General features: G+C 30.8%; 1 protein-coding gene across 2 annotated transcripts in view; it reads right to left on the reverse strand.

Moving 5' to 3' along the window:
* Positions 1-24709, reverse strand: part of LOC136989439 (long-chain fatty acid transport protein 4-like) — a 77635-nt gene that overhangs the window by 35638 nt on the left and 17288 nt on the right. The window contains exon 2 of one of the 2 annotated variants that reach the window (XM_067287587.1): positions 7712-7765. In XM_067287587.1, the coding sequence (XP_067143688.1) occupies positions 7712-7765 (54 nt within the window). Of the gene's footprint in view, positions 1-7711; positions 7986-24709 lie in introns of those variants that run through there. The other variant, XM_067287586.1, reaches the window with a different exon arrangement.

A 24709-nucleotide genomic window follows, 5' to 3' on the forward strand; every position in this document is an offset into this window, starting at 1 on the left:
GATACAATGTAACTTGTCCAGAGGTGGGCAGTTAAACTGCCAGATTGTCTAACTTTAATGAAAAATTGAGTTTATTGAATTGTTGTTTTAAATATGTGAGAAGTTGGGGGAGGGGGTTAAGGTGCGAAGCTTAACTCATTCTCTGACGTTGGGATGGTAAGTCCCACTCACAGGGTCACTGGATGGTTTTGAAATGATGATGTCTCAGTATCATTATATCTTGAGAACTATTTTTCCTGACACCAGTTAGGATAGTAAAAATTTGCATCCTAACTCACAATTATTACGATATATTCAGCTTAAATAAGTTCCAACAGGAGGGTGCTCTGCAGTTTGAGTGGGAGGTTGCAGATAAGTCAACAGGGTGTCCAAATAAAGACAGCTCGCCAGGTTAATGAATAATACAAGTTTAATAAACTAAGGGAATGAATACAATAACTCTATATACAACTACAACCAAATTCTTGCTTGGATAAGTCATTGTTAGAGCCCGACTATCTAACTATCTTATACACTAAAGACTGAGAGAGAGTTTACAAGTGGAAGTACAATTCTATGTACTCTTGAAGATAACTCAATGTTTCTGGATCCTATTCATACGACATCGGCAAGACGATCGTGAATCTAGTCAAGTATTGGTGGATCCTTGAGACACCGTGGAGCTGGTGAAAGGAGAATGGCGGTGGACAGTAGCTTGACCTCTAGCTTCTTGGGAGTGTCTGCCCTGAGGTTCGAGTTCAAGCCCTTTTTATCCCCGGCGTGTGCGACTTTTTCTCCAGTAATTCATTGTTGTGGTTCAAAGTTCACAATCCGTCCTGCTATGGCCAAAGCATTCAGACTCTTTTTACCATATAAGGCAACAAATTCGGAGCTCTTTGATGTCACCAACAAGGTGTTGTGACTCTTCTTACTTCATAATTTAACCAATTTTGACATTTTCCCCATTAATAACCATCTGTTTAGACTGTGTCTTGACACTTAGTCGAAACATCGTTAAAGACTGTTGATTTGTAACATTCGATTGTTTTTTTTATCTCACAGTTCCATGTACAGTGGAAAATATGAGGTGGTAGGAAAAAACTGGGTTTTTCCACTTTCAAAAATTAATCACAAATTAATTTCAATTAACTTCGGAATCTCACAAATATAAATAAATTATACAATTTAAATTAAGTTTTCTAGGTAATTTGTTTTAATACTAAATAAGCAATTTTATCATTTTGTAATAAGGCTTATTCAGATATTAAAATTGAAAAGTTTATTTCTTATATTGTCATGAAATTGCATTTAGAATTTCACATTTAGAAACAGGTAATGTTATAGGTAAAAGATAGCTAAAGTTGTTTTAAGAATACATGTTAAATATTAAAAACAAAGTGTTACAGTCTTTAATTGTTTATTTAATATTTCAAACTTAACAAAAAACAGCTATATCTTTATGTTAAAATAAATGAATTTTAATGAAAAGATATAGCTTTGCATTAACTTAGAATATTTTAAATTTCTCTACTTAAACTAGAATTAAAATGCATTTTATTCAAGACAATTCTAGTATTTAAATATAAATAGCTATTAACATTATCTACAATAGTTTTATTACATTTTAAAATGAATGCTAAATTTTTGAGTTTTCCCCCTATTTAGATTTCTGTTTTTTACATTTTAATGCAAAATATCTCCATTCTATAATTCTAACTTCCAGAAATAATATCAAATATAAAAGTTGAAAGTGTATCTTATGTGCAAACTAATCCTCAATTTTAATGCATAAATCTGTATATCTGTGTAGTATAAAGCTATCTGTAAATTGTCTGTTAACAAAAAACAAATACATGAACTGTTTCACATTGTTAGAAATAATGTAATGTCCAATTTATCACAATGAATTAAGAAATGAAACAGTGTTTACAGAAATATTATAAAATACAAACTCTGACTCATTTCTGGTAAAAATCCAAATTTTGCTTCATTGGAGTAGACAATTTAACAAGTAACTACATACTAAATGTTTAGTTCAGCTTAATCACATGTGAACACTAGAAAATTACCCAAAGCTCAATATTCGTCAGGTTTTCCTTCTAATGGAGGAAACTTGTTCAAAAGTGTTTAAAAGTGCTAGAAAAACAATAATTACTTGTTATGTGCTCCAAGAAAACAAAAGTTGAGTTTTAATTCTAACTCATATTTTTTTGTGTCTGGATTAGATTATAAAATTTTAATAATTATGTATACTTAACTATATATTTCTGAGAGAATGAAGAGTATTAGAAGATATATTTCTATCTGAGGGAATATACCACTTAAAATATTTAGTGCTCTCAAAATCATGAGAGTAAGCTTAAATTGTTGAAAATTGACACTTGAAGTGTGTTATTATCATCAACTTATGCTTACTCTCTCAACTTTTAAGAGCACCAAACCTTCTCTTAGGTGGTATATGTTAGCTTAATTTTTTGTTTGAAAAAGATTTATATATTCAAATAAAATTTTACCCCATTATCTTGTAGTAAATAATGATTAAATGGAATGCTGTAAAAAGAAATAGCCTAACAAAAACAATAAAACTATTAAAAAATGGCACTGAAATAAAATAAAGATTAATATATATTCTTTTAAAAATAGAGACATTACAAATTGTGATTAAAAAAAAAAAATTTCAAATTATAAAGAATTATTGGTTAATGTTACCCTAGGTAGCCAAGATGGCGGCTCGTCTCTGAAACAGTGGGGACACACGTACTAACCTAACCTAACCTAACCTATTCTAATAAATTACCCCTATTCTAATATTTTGGTTGGCAATAATTATGGTAATTTATTAGAATAGATTAGGTTAGGTTAGTACATGCATCCCCACTGTTTCAGAGACGAGCCGCCATCTTGGCTACCTAAGGTAACATTAACCAAATTATTTTATTGAATTAAATAGCTCTTTTATAAATACATTAACAACAAACAATTTGCAACACATTTTACTTGACATATTCTGTCAAATAATAACTGAACAATATAAAACAGATACTATATATTGCAAAATTGTTATTATTATTATGTATTATACAATTTACTCATAAACTCTAATTGGACGTCATAAAGAGTAAATGGAAAGGGAAATTTCGGTGTAGACTTAGCAGGTCCATTCATTATTTCAAAATATAATATCCTTACTGACAAACTGATTTGCGCCACTTGTTTACACCAAAGCAGCCAAAATTGTTAATATTATCATTACCTTCATGGAGGAGAAAATGTAATAAATATAATAAATTAATAATTTATCACTCAATAATTTTTTATAACACAACTGCAACACTAGTAAGAGGATATAAGTAGGACATTCATTTTACCTGTTCTAATTATATTTGACATTATTTATATTATTCTACTGGATATATAAAATGTATATTTTATGACTACTTTTTAATAATTTTAATTTTCATCAAATTTATTTGCAAACTATTTGAGCAAGAAGTTTGAACTTACATCATGTTTATAATCTTACTGATTATATTATAAATGCCATTAAAGTTTTTCTGTTATATTTTTAGGTTTTTGAAAATATATGTTTTAAACTAGCATAAATTTAATTTTCAAATGGTAAATCCATCATCTTAAATCATTCATTTCAAAATTGTTGAAAATTTATGTTGAAATATAAGAGATAAAATGAATCTTCTTTAATATGTATCGGCTTTTGATTATATCTATTGTAGTTAAGTTAACATATTGTAGAGTTGTATTATTATTTTCTAAGTTGATATAATGTAGTACAAATAACTGATTAACATTTGTATGTCATTGAATTTAATTGTGTATAAACCATGTGTGATATAACAGTAAATATTTTTTTAATAATTAAGTCTATGTGATATGTTTCCATTCAACTTAAATGCCTCTGATTTAATGGCATTACCAAAATAAGCTATACTTTGGGTTTCTGAAGTTCCTTTAACAATTTTCTTATTGATCAACTATAATATTGCTTTTACATTTTTATTTTACAGAACAGTTAAATTTTATACTTAATTTAACATGGAATATTTAAAATTTCTAAGAAAACGATACTGAGCAAAATAAGATCAGGATATATGTTAGTATTATTATATACTGTATGTACAGTACAGTATCATCTGACAATAACTACTTTAATTCTAATACAATGTCCAAGTGTATAATATTCCTATTAATTATTATATGATAAATATCAAACAGGAATAATGAGTTGTTTTATAGCCATAGTCTTATTATAAAGAATGCCATAATGAAACTATTTTAATTTTAAATAGACAGGGTAATCTTCTAATTGGGGATAAAATATTGATGCCATGAATGTAAAATATAAAAAAAAAAAACTAGTTTCAAAGTATGTCAACCCCAAGTAATATCAGGAGAAGCATAATTTCTAGGAAGATTAAGAGGAATTAGAATTATTATCAGAGGAAGATTATAGGAGTCAAGAAGCTTGACTCCTATAATCTTCCTCTTATAATATCATTATATTTTATCAACACTTATCACCTAATGAATATAATAAAAACTTTCAAAAATTAATTAAAATGATGAATCATTAACACTATCTATATATTTAATTTAATATAAATTATACGAGCTGTCTAAACATAATTTAAAAGGATATATAATTTGTGCTTTAAGAGGAAATTCTAAAAATAACATTTTTAAATTGTAAATAATAAACTAATCTCTGATCTGTGTAATACTTCACAATAAATTGCACTACCCAAAACACAATTTACATTTATCGTTATCTAGATCAGTGGTTCCTAATCTTTTTGAAGTCACGGAACACTTTTGAATATAAGAAAAATTTTCAGAACAGCAAAATCACTAAAATCATAAAACAATAAAAACAGGCATAAACATACCTTTTTAGTAAAAATTATAGATTACAGAATACATAATAAAAAAAAATATTAATTAAAAAATCCTATTTGTAAAAACTAACTAAAGTAAATCTTTTATAAAAATGGAACTTCTTTAAATTAATTACAGTATAATGCAATACATGAACTTGTCGGCTTTTGCAGCCTTCATGTCTAATATGTGACATGAGATTATCATTTCTTAGTCTATATTAGGAGGTCTCTCATTTTTGAGATTGTGTATATGAGATGCGAGCTCACATAAATATTATGTTGAAAACTAACAAAATTTTCAATGCCTCGTGAAGAGACCTGGTTATTCAGATTGACAAAAATTCAAATTCCTCAGAGTTATTTCAGAGAATTTCAAATCCATCCAAAGAACAAAGTGGTAATACAAATACATCTCGCTAACCTTGTATAGCTTTGCAGATAATACTTAGAACGTATCACTAACATTTTTAATCCATTTCTAGAGTCTACTTCAGGTATTCTACAAATTTTTCTGGTTTGATTCTGATTTTTAAACATTCCAGTCTCCAATGCTTCTATCTTCAAATTTATTTTTCAAAATTTAAATCTCTGAAAGATGTGTGCCTGTGCCGGCTATTATAGCGTTGAGTCATAAATAGCCTGACATGCTTTCAATAGTTGTTTTTCTTCTTTAAAATTGATTGACAGGCCTTTGCAGTCTGCTTTAAAAATTTCTAATGCCTCCAGATTTCACAGTTGGTTTATATGCCAAGTTTGTCAGATTATTTCCATTTGTTGTAGATTAGGTGTAATGCCTTTTTCATTGGCATATATTACTAAGACAGTATTGCTTTTCTTTTTTCGATGTCTGTTTTGTGCTCATGGAGGCATTGTTTGAGTGATCATTTTATAAAAGACCCTAGAAATGGGTCAAAAACATTAGTAATACGTTCTAAGTATTATCTACAAAGCTATACAAGGTTAGAGAGACGTATCAGAGAATTTCATTTTTAATATACCACCAATTAACAAGGTAATCAGTTATTCTACTCATATCAAAAATTCACAACTAGATATACTAATTGCACCAAACTGATTTCATATCTGATCATAATTTTCTATATTTAAGGAAAAAAGTTACAATGTTTTCTTCCAATAGTGTTAAATGTTCTGTTATAACAGAAATAATTTCTTTAACATTTTTATTATGAAGTGAAGGAAACATATCTATTGTATTTTTTTCTTATATGCAATTTTTCCAAAGAGATAATTTTCCTGAAATGTTGACATTTGTTGATGATGTCAAAATATTTTCATTTTTTTGTTGGACATTTGTATTAATGCTATCCAAGTATTTCCTAAGTATTCCATTTTAACACACTAAATATCATTTTTAAGACATTTTATAAAAGCATTTGTGCTTTCATTTTGAAAAATGACCAACAATTCCTTCTTAAGTTCTAAAAATGGGCATATCACTTTATCCCAAATAACATTAGTATGCAAAAGCAAAAATTTGTATGGAGCTTCCATAGATATTCGAATATTTTAAAAATAAGAGTTTTTAATGATCTTGACTTGATGGAATTTAGCATATTTACAACTTGGTGTAGGTTTTAAAGTAGCCAGTAATATTTTTGAAACTAGGAAAATATTTGCATTGATTAAATATAATATTTGAGTTTCTTTTCTATGCAAGGGTAGTTCACTACAAAATGCAAGTTGCATCTTGTATTTTTTCTTAGCCTAAAGAGGGATTGATAGAATTCCACAGGGGCAGACTCAGGATTTAATCTGGGGAGCTGAATCAAACAGATAAAAACATTTTTAATGTAAATTCAATAAAATTCCCACCTTATGCAACTGCTAATTCATTAGTAGTGTGGAAACAGAAGACACAATACATTATACGTACAAAAATGAATTTTAATTAGGAAAAGAGTTTTGGAAAATTTTCTAGAATTGTTTTTTCCTTTTCCTTTGGAGGGTGCCAGGCCCTGTAAAAATCCCTCCAGAATTCCAATGCAAAATGCATACTTTTCAATAAAAGGCAATTTGTCTGGTTGTGGCCTCCGTTTAACTCAGATTAGATGAGACTTCATTAAATAATTAATGATTAAGATCTAAGTTTCAAGTTATTTCTGAAGAAAGTAGTTTAGATAAAATAACACAACACACTTATAAGAACCGGAGATTATACACCCGTAAAACAAACAATTATTTTTCCTTTTTATGTATAAAAAAAAAAACACTCATCAAATTATTTGTTTCCTCGTACGACACGTTTTTTCTTAACTTTTCCTTTTGTCCAAATTATATTAACATTATCAAATGAAATTTTAACAGCTCATTTATTTATTTGTTTATAGCAACGTAACACGCAGGCAATCCATCAAAAGGGAAGGCCACCCGGAAGGGCTTTCTACAAGAAACTGGCTCCCAAAGACATCACAAAGGCGTAGAAAACTGGACATTCGGCAGCAGACCACAGTGAGCAAAATTTCATCACATCTGCAATTCAATAAATTGTTTTGCCTACTCTAAATTATAAATTAAACATGGCCAAAACCCAATTACTATACATAGAATGCTCTGTTTCTATATTAATACACAGCATATACAAATGTAAACATGTGTATGACTTAACATATCTCAGGTGATAAAAACTGCGAAACGTGGAAATCAAAACACAGTAAGCATGATTAATTGAAGAGATATATATATAAAAGTGCAACAGAGTATACAAAATGGTGTCAATGATCTCTAAAACACAGGATTTATAAAGAAGCATCAGCAATTTTGTAATAATGAATATTTTAATTTGATAATTTAATATTAAAAGAATTGTAAACACTTACCTAAGATCTCTGGGCACCGTATTATACATCATTTTCAAATATCTCCATCCTCCGCTGAATGAATAAAAAATTGTTGCAATTAAAAGTGCAGATATTAAATTTCCTATAGAAGTTAACCATATTATAGAGAGCGAACCCCAAAATATAGCCGCTCTGATTATCGATTGATTTTCCATGATCAATCTTAAAATGCGTGTGGGTCGAACGACTACTCTCATCTAATAAAAGTGTATGTTACAGTTTCGAAGTAAACTTCCTCGTTCGTCTGCTGATCTCGGCGATTGCAGCGACAATTGCGGCACATTTTTTTTAAAACATCGAATATTTATTTTTTATAAATTAAATTCAATGCCAAATTTTAATTTATTACTATTAAGATTATTTAAATATTTTTAATTAACATTAATTTTTAATAATATTAATATTATGTATACTTTAATTTTTTTTAATAATGAAACGGCGACGGGAGAAGAATGAGGGGTTCAAATATTTTAAAAAATACTAAGAATAAACCCATTATGGGTTTGGCCAGATCAATAATGGGTCGGTCGGATGGTAAAGGGCCGGGCGTATCCGGAAGACCACCCCCGATAAATTCATGGAGCTTTTCGACCCGTTCGCATTCGAACCCGGATCTTTTAGAGAAGGCTGTCGGGGTTCAAATATCAAAATTGCGAATTCTAAAAGCAGAAATGAAATTAAATATAATTTCTTAAATTTGATGCAGAATTTATATATGATTATATATTTTTTGTTTAAATAATATTGAATAAGTTGTAAGCGTTTCAAACATGCTACATAAAAAATTACAAACTAAATTTATTCATAACATTTACTGAGAAGATAAAAGTTTGATTTATTTATGTTTTTATATTATTAAATTCTTTATTCCTAATTTGCTAGAACAAGAAGGGGAAAAATTGAAGGATAAAATTTAAAAAAAAAAAAAAAAAATACTTGTACATTGACAGGTATTAAAAGTTGAAGGTTATCGGTAAAAATTAATTTACTCACTTCTAAATATTCAAGAAACAATTAAAATATACTTTTTTTATGAATAACATAAAATAACACACATACAAATATATATATTTTTTATTTATATATCTTAAATAAAAAATGAAATAAAATATTTGAATTATGTTTAAAGTAATAAAACAAATATTAAAAATTATATAATAGAACTCTTATATTTAAATATTAATATTTATAAGCAAAAGTTTATATAAATTAATATAAAAAAAATCATTTTTCAACAAGGAAGTTATAGTAAATATATAACTTAATTATAATTTTAATTATATTTTTCACTAAAATTAACTGTATTTTCTTCATTTAGAATTTTCCTTATAAAGAGAAAAAGTGACCTTCAATTTCATAATTCATATTTCTTATTAATTGCGAAATATTTTAAAGCGTGTTCTTCTTTAAACATGTTTGAAATCTTTTAAATTTATATTAAAGTTTTTTTAATGTATGTATATATATATACATTGTTTGCCTATGTAAAAATGAACTATATTAGTAACACATTGACCTGCTGAAGGGGAGGAAAAGTAGGTTTCAGTGTCAATAACATCATGATTTTAAGTGAATATATATCTCTCCATGGACAAGAACTCAATAAAAATAAATCTTCAAGTTTAATTTTAATGAAAATTGACATAGAAGTTTCAACATAAAAATCTAATTTAAGAAGTTTAAAGGAGGAAAATTAGCTTTAAAAATAAAATTTCCTTTATATTCAATTACTGTAAACAAATACTTCACTGTAAAGCTAACTTTCCTGAGATTGTCTATATTTTATTTATGAAACTAAACTGTACAATATATATACATTATATATACATTGTATATTTAGTATAGGCTATATATATAAATACTTGAGAAAATGATTAAATTATATTATGAAATATGCAGTTTAAAAATAAATTCGACTATTGTCGTTAGATAAGATATTCATTAAAATTGTAAGATTATTTATCTAAGATATAAGCCCTTATAAAATAGATTTATATACAGTATGTATGATAGATTTGTGTATAGATTATATAATTAGACTTGACATTCTTTTAAGTTACACCTCTGTCTTTGTTAAATTATTAAATCAGACAAACATTAAAGGCCTTCAGCAACTTGTAGTAGATATAGATTCATAAATAAAAATACTAAAATGTTATTTTTATATCTGATATTGACTAATTTTCTTATATGTCAAGAACGTGCTTAAGGGACAGTTCATTAATTACGTGCACACTTTTTGAGCCATCTTGGATCCCTCCCTCCTTTGTGTACAGTTTGACAAACCTAATTACTTGTACAATAGTTCATCAACCCCATGGGATTGAGAAATGACTTTACCGAAAGTTCTGCAAATATCTTTTTTAACTGCAATGTATAAGAGAAATTTATTTGTTGGGTTTTAAGTGGGTGTCCCCTCAGTTTCATACGTATGGATGTTCGTGTATTATACTGTACATTAAATATGCAATAAACTTGTCAAGTTATCCATATATATATATATATATATATATATATATTAATTTTATAACTTATACTAGAAAACAATCTTACTTTCTTTTCTTATTTAACATCAATCTGCATTAAAAAAAAAAAAAGCCAGTCACAATCGCAAGTATCTCTGGAACACACGAAAAGAAAGCGTGGTTAACCGATTTTTAGGGCCACCCTGGATATTTAACGTCGTCGTTTTTATGCTAATTTTTTTTTACGTTTCATTATGTTTTCTTCAGAAAAAAACTGAAAATTTGTTACAGGATATTTAAACTTTTCGCTAGATTTAGCAAATTACATTTTTTTTTTTTTTTTTTTTGATAAATTATTTGGCCAACTGGAAAATATCTGTATTATTATTTTGTTTATCGGAAAGTAAACTTGAATATCAGCCAATTTTTTTATCATTAAAAACATCACGCCACTGAAGCTGAATGATTGAAAGCAAGATAAATGAGAATTATTGCCAATTACTTTTAATAAAATTAATAATTTTGATGTAACAACTAATGGAATGAATGGAATAATCATGCTATTCCATATACCTTGTTTGCTGTCATTTAATTTATCAAAGCAATTAAATATATGATAATTCCAACAAATAAATAAAAACTCTAATTTATATAAAGACCCTGATTATAATTTGCAAAATATACCAAATTGAATTTTGTAATTAATATTGATAGATAATGAATTAAATTATAAATAATCATTTTAATTTGCATATTAGGTATATATGAAGATCACTCACTAATAATTATAAATTTACTTCATTTTATGCATTTATTTAAAGTATTTTATTCAATATTAACAGCATTTATAATATATTTTTCATTGGAAACATTTAAAAAAATAAAATTTAATTCTTTAATCCACATTATAAAGTATTTATCACTTTTAAATCAATTTATCAAAGATTGATTTCATAATTACTATATCGTATTGAATGACATTGCCCAAATCAACTATAAAGTAACCTTTATACTTTCTCACTACATCTATTTAATATACTTTGAGATAAAATACAGTAAACAAATATTCAAAGAGTGAAAAATTCATTAATTTACAGCATTTTATCATCATTTCATTACTAAAATAATGAAAAGTCACTCTAACAATTTAAAGTGTAAAATGAGCATCTAGAAAAGTGTAAACTCATCAACTACATTTAAATAAATTATAGACTTAAAACATGAATTTGTATAGTTATTCATGTTTTAAGTCTATAATTTACTTAAATGTAGTTGATGAGTTAAGAAAAAACAATAAAACTGGAGAGAATTGTTAGGAAATTAGGTCAAAAGTAATCTAAATATATTCACATACTGAAAGTGCTATTCTTATTTTTAATAAGTAGCAAATTTACTAATTTCACATTTATACAATTTAAAAATATATCACCTTAATTCTAATAAGACATTTATTTACACAAATTAGATATAAAAATAAATAAAATGTTTTAAAAGGTAGATGACTTTATAATATCTAAAACAATTTCATAAAGTAGATAAAACTGTAAACCATGCATTGTTTACATCATCTACAAATGGGTTTTATCTGATTCTGTTTACAAATAATCTGATCTTAAATATATCTAATCTATTAATAATATAAAGTGAATTAGGCTATTATTAACTTTTTAATTATTTATTCATGAATAATGTTGACATTATAATTTAATTAAAAGTAAACTGTTAAATAAAGAAATCTGAAACCATTAAAAGCTCTGATCCAGATGATTATTGACCATATCATATTAAAACAGATCTTCCAGCATCCTTATTACTGACAGAAATTGTTTTTTTCCCTTTCCTATTCCTCTTTTTTTTATTTTTGAACATATTATACTACATTACAAGCTATTACTGGCAACAAATTAGGTCAGTGATCTTTCCTGGTGTTAAAATGAAATGGAAAATGTGACTGATAAATCTTAAAATTTAGTACTTTGATTAATATCTGTTAATGGTAGTTTCTAATTAAAGATACTAAGCAAAATTGAGTTTTAAGCTCGATCTTAATGCTTAAGTTTAGGCATTTAGAACGTTTATTTAGCAATTCTAATTTGCATTAAGTGGCATAGATCTATTGTATTACTAAATATGACCAGAATCAGTTTTATTTAATGTCAAATTTCACTTTTAATGTTGTAAACTTGTATTACATAATCAGTTAGAGAGCATAAGAAGCAATTTGAACATGAAATTAAAACAAATAAATAAGTTTAGTATGAAGTATTTCATGTTCTTTCTGAAAAGTAATTACTTTTAATTATATGAAGAAAGCATTAAAATAGTTAACTGTATTTTATGATCATAAAAATTATTATAAAATTATTAAATATGTGAATACATTTTTTATGTAAGTAAGTACTTAAACTTAATTTTATTTCATTTTAGCAGTTGCATATCCAAGTGGTATTGCTACCAGGAATAAATATATGCATATCTTTAAAGACACCAGTCACTATATATATATTTGTTTATGAAGATGTATATGATCCTCTGCTTCTCCATGCGTATCTACCTTTCAGAATAAGAAGTTTTTGGACCTAAAAATCAAGTACAATTGTATTCGCATGGCTGGATCATTACTGCAATTCGGCCATGTGCATAGGATATGTCACTTATGTTACGTTATGGTAGATTTGATTTTAGTTGACCATATTATTACCAATTTTAAATACTCGAATTAAGATATATTTAAATTATAATAATAAAACGTTGTTTCTATTATAAATAGCAAGCAAAATTACTACATTAACATAGCTTTAGAATGGGATCTCCACCAAGAATGAAAAACATGATGAGAAGAGTATAAGAATAAGCTTTGAGGGAAAGAGCCAAGAGTAAATAGATGGGAATTGTTTATTTTGATATTTTACAAAAATATTTCAATTGAAAGATATTATGAACATAAATAAAGTCTGAAGATAAATAGAACTGGAAAAACATTTAAAGATCCATGATAGGATAGTCTATTGAATGAATGACTGAACATCTTTATGACCTTCGTAATTTGTATGTGATAATAAAGATGCATACGTAGCGTATTTTTAATATTAATTAAAGAATAAATTTGCTGTAGGAGAAAAAAAATCTATGTACTGTACAGTCAAACCTCTAAACAAGGGCCACTGAAGGAAAAAGTGGTTGCTGTTTAGAGGTGGCTATTGTCGGGGAATGGCTGTTATTGGAGGTTCGACTGTATTTATTCCGGAAGATACAAAAATTGCATAAAACTCTCGAAACTTTCAAATTAATACTATAGTCCATGTAATGAAAGAGTAGACACGAGTCAGCATGAGTTGGAAGGGTCTACAAAGACCTTTCTAGCTCATGCTGACTCGTGTCTACTCTTTCATTACATTAAATAATATAACCACTACTCTTTCATACATTAAATAAAATAAATTTATAATGAATATATCTCTAGATTTAATCTTGTTTAAATGCACCGTTCTACTATCCAATCCTCTAAACCAAATTTTATCGTAAATTTCTGCTCATATACGTTGTAATTATCAAAAAAATAACTACAACTGTATGATTTTCATATTATAGCTTATTTGAGATGCATAAAAACTAATACAGCAATGATAAAATTATCATAGCCTAATAAACAGGATAAGGTAACAATTAAATATTAAAGGCAACGTAGAGATGAACCAAGAGACAGTTGCTTTATTCTTTAATATTTCTTCTTTGTTCTTTTCCAACTAACGATTTTATAAAACAAAGATGTTTTGTAACAGTAAATTTATTTTAATAATCGTTACATTGAGGTAATTACAGTCCATGGACACAAGACGACCCTGTAGTTTTCTTAGCCATACGCAGACACTGCACTATTTCGAAGACTCCATTTTTATAGGACGAATTCTCGCATGTTTTTATTATTCATTAAATCGAAGCACACGAAGGTACTATAAACAGAAACAAAACTGTTTATGGAACATTATATTTTGTAAAAATATAGAATAAAGAATTTGGTTCCTCAATTTATATTCCAGTATAAAAAGATCCACTAGAAAGAAAACGGCAAACTCCGCCTGGCCAGTCCATCAGTAACACTCGAACCCACGACCAATTATTAATATTCAATGGTTTTATCCATTCGGTTACTGGACCGAATGGATAAAACCACTAAATATGATGGTCGTGGGTTCGCTCCTCACTTATGAACTGGCCAGGCGGAGTTTTCCAGGTTTTTTCGTGTGTCAAACGCCTAAATAGAGGCCTCCCGAGTGGCAGCTCGCCTTTGTATTGTGTTTTGCCTTATTCCGTCAATCAGATAAATATATCAACCTTTATAAAAAAAAAACATTCACAAAACAAAAATAATATTTTACAATAAAAAAATTACTAGGTCTACATTTATGTATTAAGCCAATTCAGGTCAATCCAATTCAATTCAATTCAATTTTATTTTTATTTTTCGGGAATTGCGAAAAATAATTACAATTTGCAAATGCATCGAAAAGAGAAATGGTAAGTTTTTCTCTCGTTAAAATTCTTCACTACAAGTGGGGGAAAAGCTTTCGAAATATTCTTAGAAATTTCCTTTTTAAAAGTAATTTGCTATTGATAGAAACGGTTATATTCTATGCAAATTTAAATAATTTCGAAATTTTTAGGATTTTTCCCCCTTGTATGAGGTTGATTGACCAAATAAGGTGATGCAACATGATGGCGGCGGTCTACCAAGGGAGTGCCTACCGGGAAAGACTTTTTATGGAAAACTGACCCCCCCCCTATTAGACACGTGTAAAAATCCGTAAAACTCCACGTGATTAGGCTGTTGGTCAAGCGTAAATCCGGGACAAACCACCAGTGGACCCTAATATGAATGTTCACTGAGCAATGATACCCGTAAAGAGTATAATATTAAGTAAACGAGATAAAAAACGCGGAATGGCCGAGATGTTCGGACGTCAGTCTGAAGCTTTGGAGAATTTTGGTTCGAGTCCTGATCAGGAAACCCTCAGAAATTTTTCGGGGGTGTCTATGCCAGCCCTATCCTCACCATCCGGGCATTTAAGCGACCGGGTAGTCGTCAAATCAGTTGAGGGTAGACGAAATTTTTACTATTTCCCCCCCTTCAACGTAAAAGTGGTAGTTGAAAGAAGAAAACAAGTAATGATTTGTAAAAAATAAAGATACTAATTTGGTTATTTGAATAAAGTTATTAATTATTAACACTCTAGTTACAAAAAAGAATTCGTGTAACCAGAGACTACGAAAAAACTCACGGGGGTAGGCTAAACCCATTGCATACCCCTTTTTTCGTAAAAATTTCGTTGTACTAGTAGGCAGGATATAGTAGAGGGTATATCACGGTATATCCTCTACTACAACCCTGCCTATTAGTAAAAACATAGATATAATAATAATAAATTGCTCGAGCAGCCACGTGAAAATGTGTCGTGCTTCCGATGGAACCGTTTTTGACTTCAGCGGAAGTAATGAGTAGCCATAAAAAAAGTAATGATTCATAATAAAATATTAATATTTTGAACTTCCTCTATGATTATAATCAGTGATAAAATCACAATATCATGAGTTTTAAGCCAAAATATCATTTATAAAATTGACTCATCACGAAGTGTTCAAAACGTGGTGACCGGACCCTAAACACTGGAAAGTTCGGTCGTGGGTTCGCGCCGCGACTCGGACAGGCTGGCTGCTAGGAGTTTTCCGGGTTTTCTCCTAGCCAATAACGACTGAATAGGAGGCCAGTTCCCCATAAAAGTCCTCCCGGAAGGCACGGTTTCCCGCGCGCACGTTTAGGCCGTGAGATAAACGGCTGGCTCTTCGGTCGCGAAGCGATCATTACACCACTCTTCGGAAGAAAGGCGAATACAAGGCTACAACCTCCATATGAACCAGAGAGGAGACGAATAGAATAGAATAGAAGTGTTCAAAACAAATTTTCTTGATTGATAAGAAATTAGAACATTTACTGTATATAAATTTCCTTTAAATTTGTTTTTTGAGGAGATAAATTATAATAAATTACCCTGAATTTTAATAACATTTTAAATTACTAAAAAAGTTTCCCGTAATTAAATCTTAACAATAGAAGATAGTTTTCCTATTGTGGAACAGGGAAACTTCATACAATTGAGAAATGTTTTCAATTTTTGATTCTTTCCGCTATGTGAACGCTAGTAGGGCCTTTTCAGCAATCTAGTAGGGCATGCCAAGTGATGAGGGACGGGGACTAACTCAAACGTGCCACTGCAAGTACTATTTTTAGAATGTTAGATGATACTAAGAAGGCCCTTTTTGTGTGTCCATCACTTAACTAGGCTCTCGGGGAGGTGACCGGATAATGAAAGTAGAGGCCCGACACATCCGGATCAAACTATCCATCAAAGTACAGTAGAGCGTCGATAAGTGGAACGTCGGTAAGTGGAATGGCCGGAAAGTGGAACGATTTTCAGTCGGACTGTGTCGTGCTGAATCGAATGTTTTTGATACTAAATTTACTTCTAAAGTATAATTTTCATGTTTTTTATATTCTTTAATATATTTATTTTGTTTGTACAAAATGCAGAAATAATTTTTAACGATACGATAGCCTCGATGATTATTATAAAAATTTTCGTTAGGCTTAAAATCGACGAAAATTCAACATGAAACGACACGCAACGGAGAAAAATTCAACAGGAAGCGATACGCAACGGAGAAAAATTTGAACATCGGACAGGTTAATGTATTTTTTCGTACAAAGTCGGAAACTGGAACAAATCATTAACTGGAAGGACCCCAGTCCCCAATTGGTTCCACTTATCGACGCTCTACTGTATATGAGATTTTGTCCAGGATTCGAACCTGGACTCTCCAGAAAAGCAGTCTGAAGACAATCCTGGACATATTGAACAAGGTTATTAAACCTCTTGAATTACTAGTAAATATATTGGACCAATTTCAACTATATTTTTAAATCGAGAAGCCGCAAAAATTTAAAGAAATCATTGATAAAGAATGTTTTAACTTATAATTTATGGGGAAAAAACTTTTTTCTGGAATGTTGACATAATATAAAAAGCACTAAACTTAATTTCAGTCGATAAAAATCTGGCATTTCTAGACACGGTCGAGCGAAAAGGAAGTGACGTATAAATAACTTTCACTTTTCCATTTATGACGTGTATTTATGACTTTAGAAACTGGTTTATCGTAAATTTTTGCATGCTTCGTATGTCGCGTCGCCTCGCATCGCGCTTACACGCGATGCGAGGCGACGCGACAGAACATAAAGCGATGCTTGCTGTTTAAAGAAAATTTAATTATCGCTGTGAAATTCATTTGTCATACATAAAAATTACGTTTCTGAGTTTAAAATATGAAATTTAAATCATAAATTATTACAAAAATTACGTTAAAAGAATTGAATCTTAGACGTCATCTTGCCCCATTCCCCGGTATTATGATAAAAAGTTGTTAAATTAACAGGAAATTACGATTTATATCCGCTTAGCGATATTTTCTGTTTCCTTAGTCATTCTAATAAACAATTTTTTTACTTAAATTGTAGAAAATTTAATTAAATTTTTCGATTCTTTTAGCTTTTAAAATTAACTTTTACGTTAAAATTACCAGAAAATGAGATGAGAGCGTGTAAATATAGAACTTTTCGGTACAAAAAAGGAAATTTTATGCTCTAAATGAAAAATTTATTAAAAATATTGCCTTTTCGTCCATAAAGAATAATAAAATAATTCAATTTTGGAGTGGTGCTATGAGGTATAGTAACGCAACACGGGAAGCATCCCCTTGGTAGATCGCACCCCAGGAGGATTTCTATAGAAAAACGGTCTCTTTTTAGGTGTTAGAACACGAAGAAAACCCGAAAAACTCCAAGCGGTAAGCCCGTTAATCAGGTGTGAACCCACGACGAACGACCAGTGTTTAGTGGTTTTATTCACTCGGCCACTAATTTTGGAAGAGGAGAGACACATTGCGCATCTTTGATGTGTAAGCGGCATATAAGATATTCATTAAATAAAGAAATAAAATTAAAATTTTTAATTTTAGAACAAATTTCAGCCAAAATTAACCGAATTTGCAACATATCTAAGAATAGAACATACCATTAGAAATGCTTTGCGTTGAGGTAATAACCTTCAGAAATCTTTATGTTTGTGTTATAGATGTAGTTTCGAAGGTCGTTCACTGATTAAAACTTTCAAAAAAAGTAACATTCCTTCGAGATAATACCCCTTGAAACATTCTGAAAGTCAGTTCGAGTCGATGCCAGGACCTCATTGTGGAAAGTATTAGTAGCGTGACGAATATCACTAAAAGAAATTATCTGTTACGTACAAAAAGTACTTCAGATGTTGCCCTTTCAGATTTTTATGTCAGTTGTTAAAAGAACATGGTTCGTTACCTTAATACACAAAAAGTCAAGCTGAGGTTTAGTTACAATGGCCATGAATCGGAAAAAATCGTTTTACATAAGTTGAGTTAAATTATTTTACTATTTCCAAAAGTTTTTAGACATTCTATACATAATCTCGATTGTAACGACTCCATTTATGGAGGTATATAGCAGGATGAGCTATAGTATGAATAGGCCTATATAAAACCTCCAGACAGGTCCCCAAGAGAATGGAGAGCTGTCGGTGCAAAGACTATTTTGAGCCTCTTCTTTCGGAGATGGCAGTTTATATAACGATATTGAAGTAGAAAAATAATCTAGTATAAATATTAGCCCATGGTCAAAGTTATTTCATTATTTGGAAAAAATAATCAGAAATTTTAAAAATTTTCTCCCTCTCTGCTGGGTCCTCTAAAGCTCTTGGACTCCGACTGCATCCTCTCTCGTAGGGCTTGCCTCCAGAAATGGAGCTGCTATAGGCCTACATATTATATAGGCTAACATATAACGGGCGCCATGTAAATTATAAGTATAGCTTACTAGGGTAAACTACAACAGCTGTAAATAGAAATTCCATAAATAGATGCCCACCAGTGGCTGAATGGATAAAACCATTGAACACTGGTCGTGGATTCGCGCTTAGACAAAGGGCACGTGGAGTTTTCCGGGTCTTCTTCACGTTAGTAACAACTAAATAAGAGCCAATTTCTCATAAAAGACCATCTCCATCTGGGAGGCGTTCCCCATCGGCAGAGCGCTCGGGCGTCGCGTTGCCGTTTACGAATATAAATAATAAAACCAACCATAAATGGAACTTCTACAAACAGCCCATAGTCTTTATGTATAGGCTCCACGTTTGCGCTAATGTAGGGCCTTCATGCTGCGTAGAGGATTCTTTACGTGTTAAGTATAGGAATTATATTTATAAACTAAGTATAGACTTAATAGGATACAACATTGCAAAACGTGGGCTATCTGCCAAGGGGATCAATTCCAGAAGACAGTGGGGCGTTGTCCTCTGGGCAAAAAGAACAATTGCCTGGGCTCTCTACCAACAGGGGACCCAAACCAATTTTTTATAAACTCATTACTGGGGCCATCCTCCCCCAATCTCGAAAAACTCATGACCAATAAAAAACATTAAAAATTTATTTTTAGTGCCAGTTGAGTAATTTGTTATTGTTAAAAATGAACGAATTATAAACCTCAAATTTACATGCCAAGGTTATGCAATTTAAGATTTCTTGCGTATTAATTGTAACATTCCCCAGAAAATTTTAATGAATTTCGGTGGGAAAAACTTTTAAGTGTTTAGAAACAATCTATTTTTAAATATTTATATTTCTTCCTTTAAATAATTAAATAAACGATTATACTAATAAAAAATAATAATAATAAACCTATTATTCAAACATAGGCAACAGTCAAACCTATAAACGACGGCCATTGAAGGCAAAATTAAAAAATAGCCGTTGTACTGAGGTGGCCGTAGTTTGGAGGTTCGACTGTACTTCTTTTTTCGGAGGATCATAGGCTCAAAAAACATTCGTATTACAAGGCCGTGTGAAGTCCAGTGATGGATTACGGCCTTGTGGGGCTCCTAAACAAGGAAATTGGGACCCCTCTACATAATTTTACGACATCATAAATTAATAACGTCTACTTGGAACTCTAAGAGCCCCCGCAAACTAGCACTTTGCGAGAGCAAAATGCTAGCAAACGTGTCCTAGCACAACCGATGACGTCAAAGGCTCCACCCCTCTCTTCTTGCTCACGTGGTTTTCGTTTGCTAGAGCAGCGATACGAGAGTACTCTCGCTGTTCACAGAATTCAACAACGAGAGCATTACGCTAGCAAGAGAGAGCAGCGGAAAATGGATGACTACATAAACATGCCACACGTCGAAAAAGAAATAATAGAATTTTCTCGATGTACGTAAATTACATGATTAATACATTCAGTATTGAAAAGAAAATGGTATAAACGTTGTATATTAAAATAGTTATTTATAAATAGGCTTAAGCCTAGTTAGGCTTAACTAATAGGCTTAAACTTATAACATATTTTTCCCATTCTGTTTCAAAGTTCGGAACGAAAACTGACAGATAGGTTCCGTTATAATAACTGATGGAACGAAAACTGACAAGTATAAGTTATAATAAAATCTTTGTTCTATAGCCAATCCACATCTGGATTCCACGTCATGTGGACTAGTTACGCGAGCAAACGTTGTGTAATTTGCGGCTGCTTCGTGCTCGAGTAGCTTACCTAGCAAAAATGGCCCATAGCATCATGGGAAAAAAGGCGGGGCTTAGGATCGCGACCGAGAGTACGCTAGCTCTTGCTTCCTGTAGTTTGCGGCGGCTCTAAGATTGTTTTACGAATTATGATGTACAATTGCAACGGTAAAATTGCTTTAATTGTTTTCAATTTTGAGCCCCAAACCCGGAGCTTCTAGGCATGTCCCTCACATGCTTATTGGGTAACCCTACACTAGTGAAGTCCAGTGGCGCGTTACCCTATAGACAAAAGGGCAATTTCCTAGGGTCCGCTGTTGGTGGGGACCCGAACCAATCGTTTATATGAAAATATTCTCCCGAAGAAAAATGTCTGAAGTCAACACTATACATGGGGCCCCCTAATTCAAATTCGCCTGGGCCTCGTGAAGCTATAACACGCCACTGGTGAAGTCCTAAGCTAGTATTGACTTGAAAATCCTTCCGTATTTATCATAATTTAAAAAAAAATTATCGTGCAGGCATTAAGAAGGCACTTCTCCATATCGTGGGCTTGGGCCAGGCCCATAAATGGGACAGCCGGATGGTGAGGAGGGAAATTATCTAATGCGTCTTCCTTTACGCTAAATGACAGACCAAAAGAGAAAATTATTTTCATAATAGCTTTCATAACTGTTAAAAGCTTTGGCTTGTCATTAAGGCTTATGAGAGATTTAGAAAGGCACAAGTCATTTACTTTTCAGGCCCTAATATAATAATAAAGCAAAAAGCAGCGGCGCGTTATAACTTCGTGGGACCCAGGCGAATTTGAATTAGAGGGCCCCATGTACAGTATTGACTTCAGACATTTTTCTTCGGGAAAAATATTTTCATATAAAAGATTCGTTTGGGGCCCACTGTTAGTGGAGCCACAGGCAGTTGCTCGTTTTGCCCATAGGGTAACACGCCACCGGCAAAAAGTGTTTTTTATAAAATAAAATTTGACAAAAATAAAGGTTTTTCACCCCTTAAAACACAAAAATTGCAGTGGAATTTGTAAATTTTTCCAAGACCCCTCGATGAGGAAGTCTTCAAAAACATTTATAAATGAGGCCCAGGGCAATGACCTAGACTCCTCATGTGTAAAAATTTATTAATCATTAGCGTAATATTCAAACATTCTCTCTCTCTACCATGAGCTTTCCGCCATATTAAATAAGAATACGTTACCACCGCCGGTTATAGCAAAGCGCATTTCATGTAATTCAACATGGCGGAGTCTACCGGTATATTATCGATTGCATGGATACTTAGCGATTAAAAAATTGAAATATTGATCGTTTATACTTCCGAAATTGAACTGTTTTGAAAAAACAATAAAGATGGCGTCAAGTAAAGAGAGAAGAGCTATTCTTTATAAGAGAATTTCGCCAATTTATACAATTTTCAGGGGATACTATTGAAAATGGTGTCTGGCTATAAAGACATTGGCATTATCTTCAACATGTTCAATGCTTTTTTTTTCAATATTTTCTGAAAATATCATTCATATATGTTGAATATGTGGAAGAACATCAAGTTAAACGTTTTGTAATTATATATTGTACTGGCATTTTTTGAGGATATCAATAATCTTTATTTAACCATAAAATTTAGAGCCATAGAAACAACTTTTTAACTATGAATTTCATAAAAACACATAAAAATCTAATTGTAAACATTGCTAGCAACATCTAAGCATTATTATTAATATTTTACAACAAAAGCAATGAGGGTCTTTCAGGATTTTACTGATATTCTCGTAATTAAAACTCTAAATACAATCATGTTTCAAGTTCTATAAACATAAATTTCCTGTAAGAATTAGCTAAATTAATTCTAATTTATTTGTTCAGGTAAATATTCTTTATTTTAATTATTAATTTAAATGTATCGACCCATTTGTTTTTTGTAGATAAGAACAACAACGTCTTTTAATTATTGAGGTCATAAAAACAGTTATAATTCATTTTTTAAATAATTTTATTACATTCTTCTATTTAAAATGATGATTTAGCAACGTTGTAGATGTTTAAAATGATTTAAAAGCACGAAAAAAGTATACAATCGACCTTATTTCATCGAGGCAAAGTTAAAGTAGCATTATATTGTCCCAACGAGTACGAAATTTATATTGCGAAAATTAACTGTATAAATCTTTTCATACGTTTAATATTTGAAAATACTTTTGTAGTATTGCTCAATGGAAAAAATTTAATAACAATAAAAAACTCAAGTGGTAACAAAAAAAGATTTAGTAAGATAAACACAAATTAAGATACTAATAGGACCAATTAAACTAGTTTTGAAATGTCAATGAATGGGTGTGTAATCATACAGTACAATATTTTAAAATATCTTTCTATATTTTCTACAAGGCTCGGGCCTCATTGACGCATGGGCATACCTGGCCTTGGCCCGAGGCCTCGCCTTGTTAGGGGATTGGACTGGACTGATGGAATAAGGCAACACAACGTTTAAGAGATCTGCTTGAGGAGGATGCTTCTCGGAAGGATTTTCTATGGATAAATGACTCCTATTTAGACACACGAGAAGAAAACTGCTATAATTCCGCATGGACAGCCAGTCAGTGAGGCGGCAACCCTCGCCAAACTATCAGTGTTTAGTGATTTTATCCGATGATTAAGCACTGATGAGCCCACCTTCTTAGGGCCTCATCTCCCCGCTCATTTACTAATATTTTCGTTCTATATCTGTATAATCTGTGCTAAAACTATCCTTACCAGGATCAATAATTATTTGAAGTATTGCTTTTTCGTATAATCGAGAATTTGGATATTCACTACAGTTTCTGATTGCCCCATTATGGGCTTAGCCGAACCCATAATTGGCTTGCTAGAAAAGCCCTCTGAGTGCTCATAGGGCGGAAGAGTATTGTAATTTAAGATTACGTTCCTGGAAATACAATTTTAACAATTATATCAGGCAGGAATTCATTTCAAGGACCTTTAAATATTTACTAATCACCATAAAACAGATTAATGTAATTATATAAAAATGGCGGCCTGTGACTATTGAACGAGTATTACGATGTAGCGTGACTATTGCATGAGTAAAATGAATATAATTAATCATAACTAACTTGCTCTATATATAAAGCTAACGATAAACGTCCAATTTATTCGCTTTCATCTTGATTTTTATACGTATATAGAACAAGTTATCAGCGATTATAGCCACATGCATCGCACTCTCGAATCGTCTTCTGCAAAATATAGGCCATCACTTAAGAGTTCATTACGCTTTAAGGCATGACAATGAACTCTACATGGGGAAAAGTTTGTTAAACCATAAAATAATCTTTGACTTTTCTAATTATTCATGTGGCCATTTTCACTAATTTGTGAATACAGCAACTTGCAACCCGCTCGACTCCATTATAAAAAATGAAACTTACGTTGCAAATTATTAAAATACAAGTTTTTTATACAACTAAATTATACAGCATTTTCCTTTATTTGCCAAGTTTTAATTGAATAAAGTGTGTGTTCCGCGCTGCGTTCTTGAGGCGAGTATGAATTTTCCTGTCTCTTATCTATGTTAAGAACACGTGAACCGACGCTTAAATATGTAAATTTATGTGCATTATAATGCAACGAAGTGTATTCGACTGTTAAAATTTATTCACTCATCGTGGTTTATCAGATTACGTGAGCCCCGTGTGACGTTTGTAGCATTGTTTCCTAGTACAAGAGTCGACAGCACGGATTCATGGAAACTCCTTCACTATTATCATAATTTTCTGCATCGATAGAACGTTATAATTGACGGTGTTTACTCGTGAATAATTGAATCGCGTGCGTGTCGTCATTTCGATTAA

Source organism: Centruroides vittatus, unplaced genomic scaffold, assembly GCF_030686945.1.
Source record: "Centruroides vittatus isolate TY-2023 unplaced genomic scaffold, ASM3068694v2 scaffold_576, whole genome shotgun sequence".
Lineage (NCBI taxonomy): Eukaryota > Metazoa > Arthropoda > Arachnida > Scorpiones > Buthidae > Centruroides > Centruroides vittatus.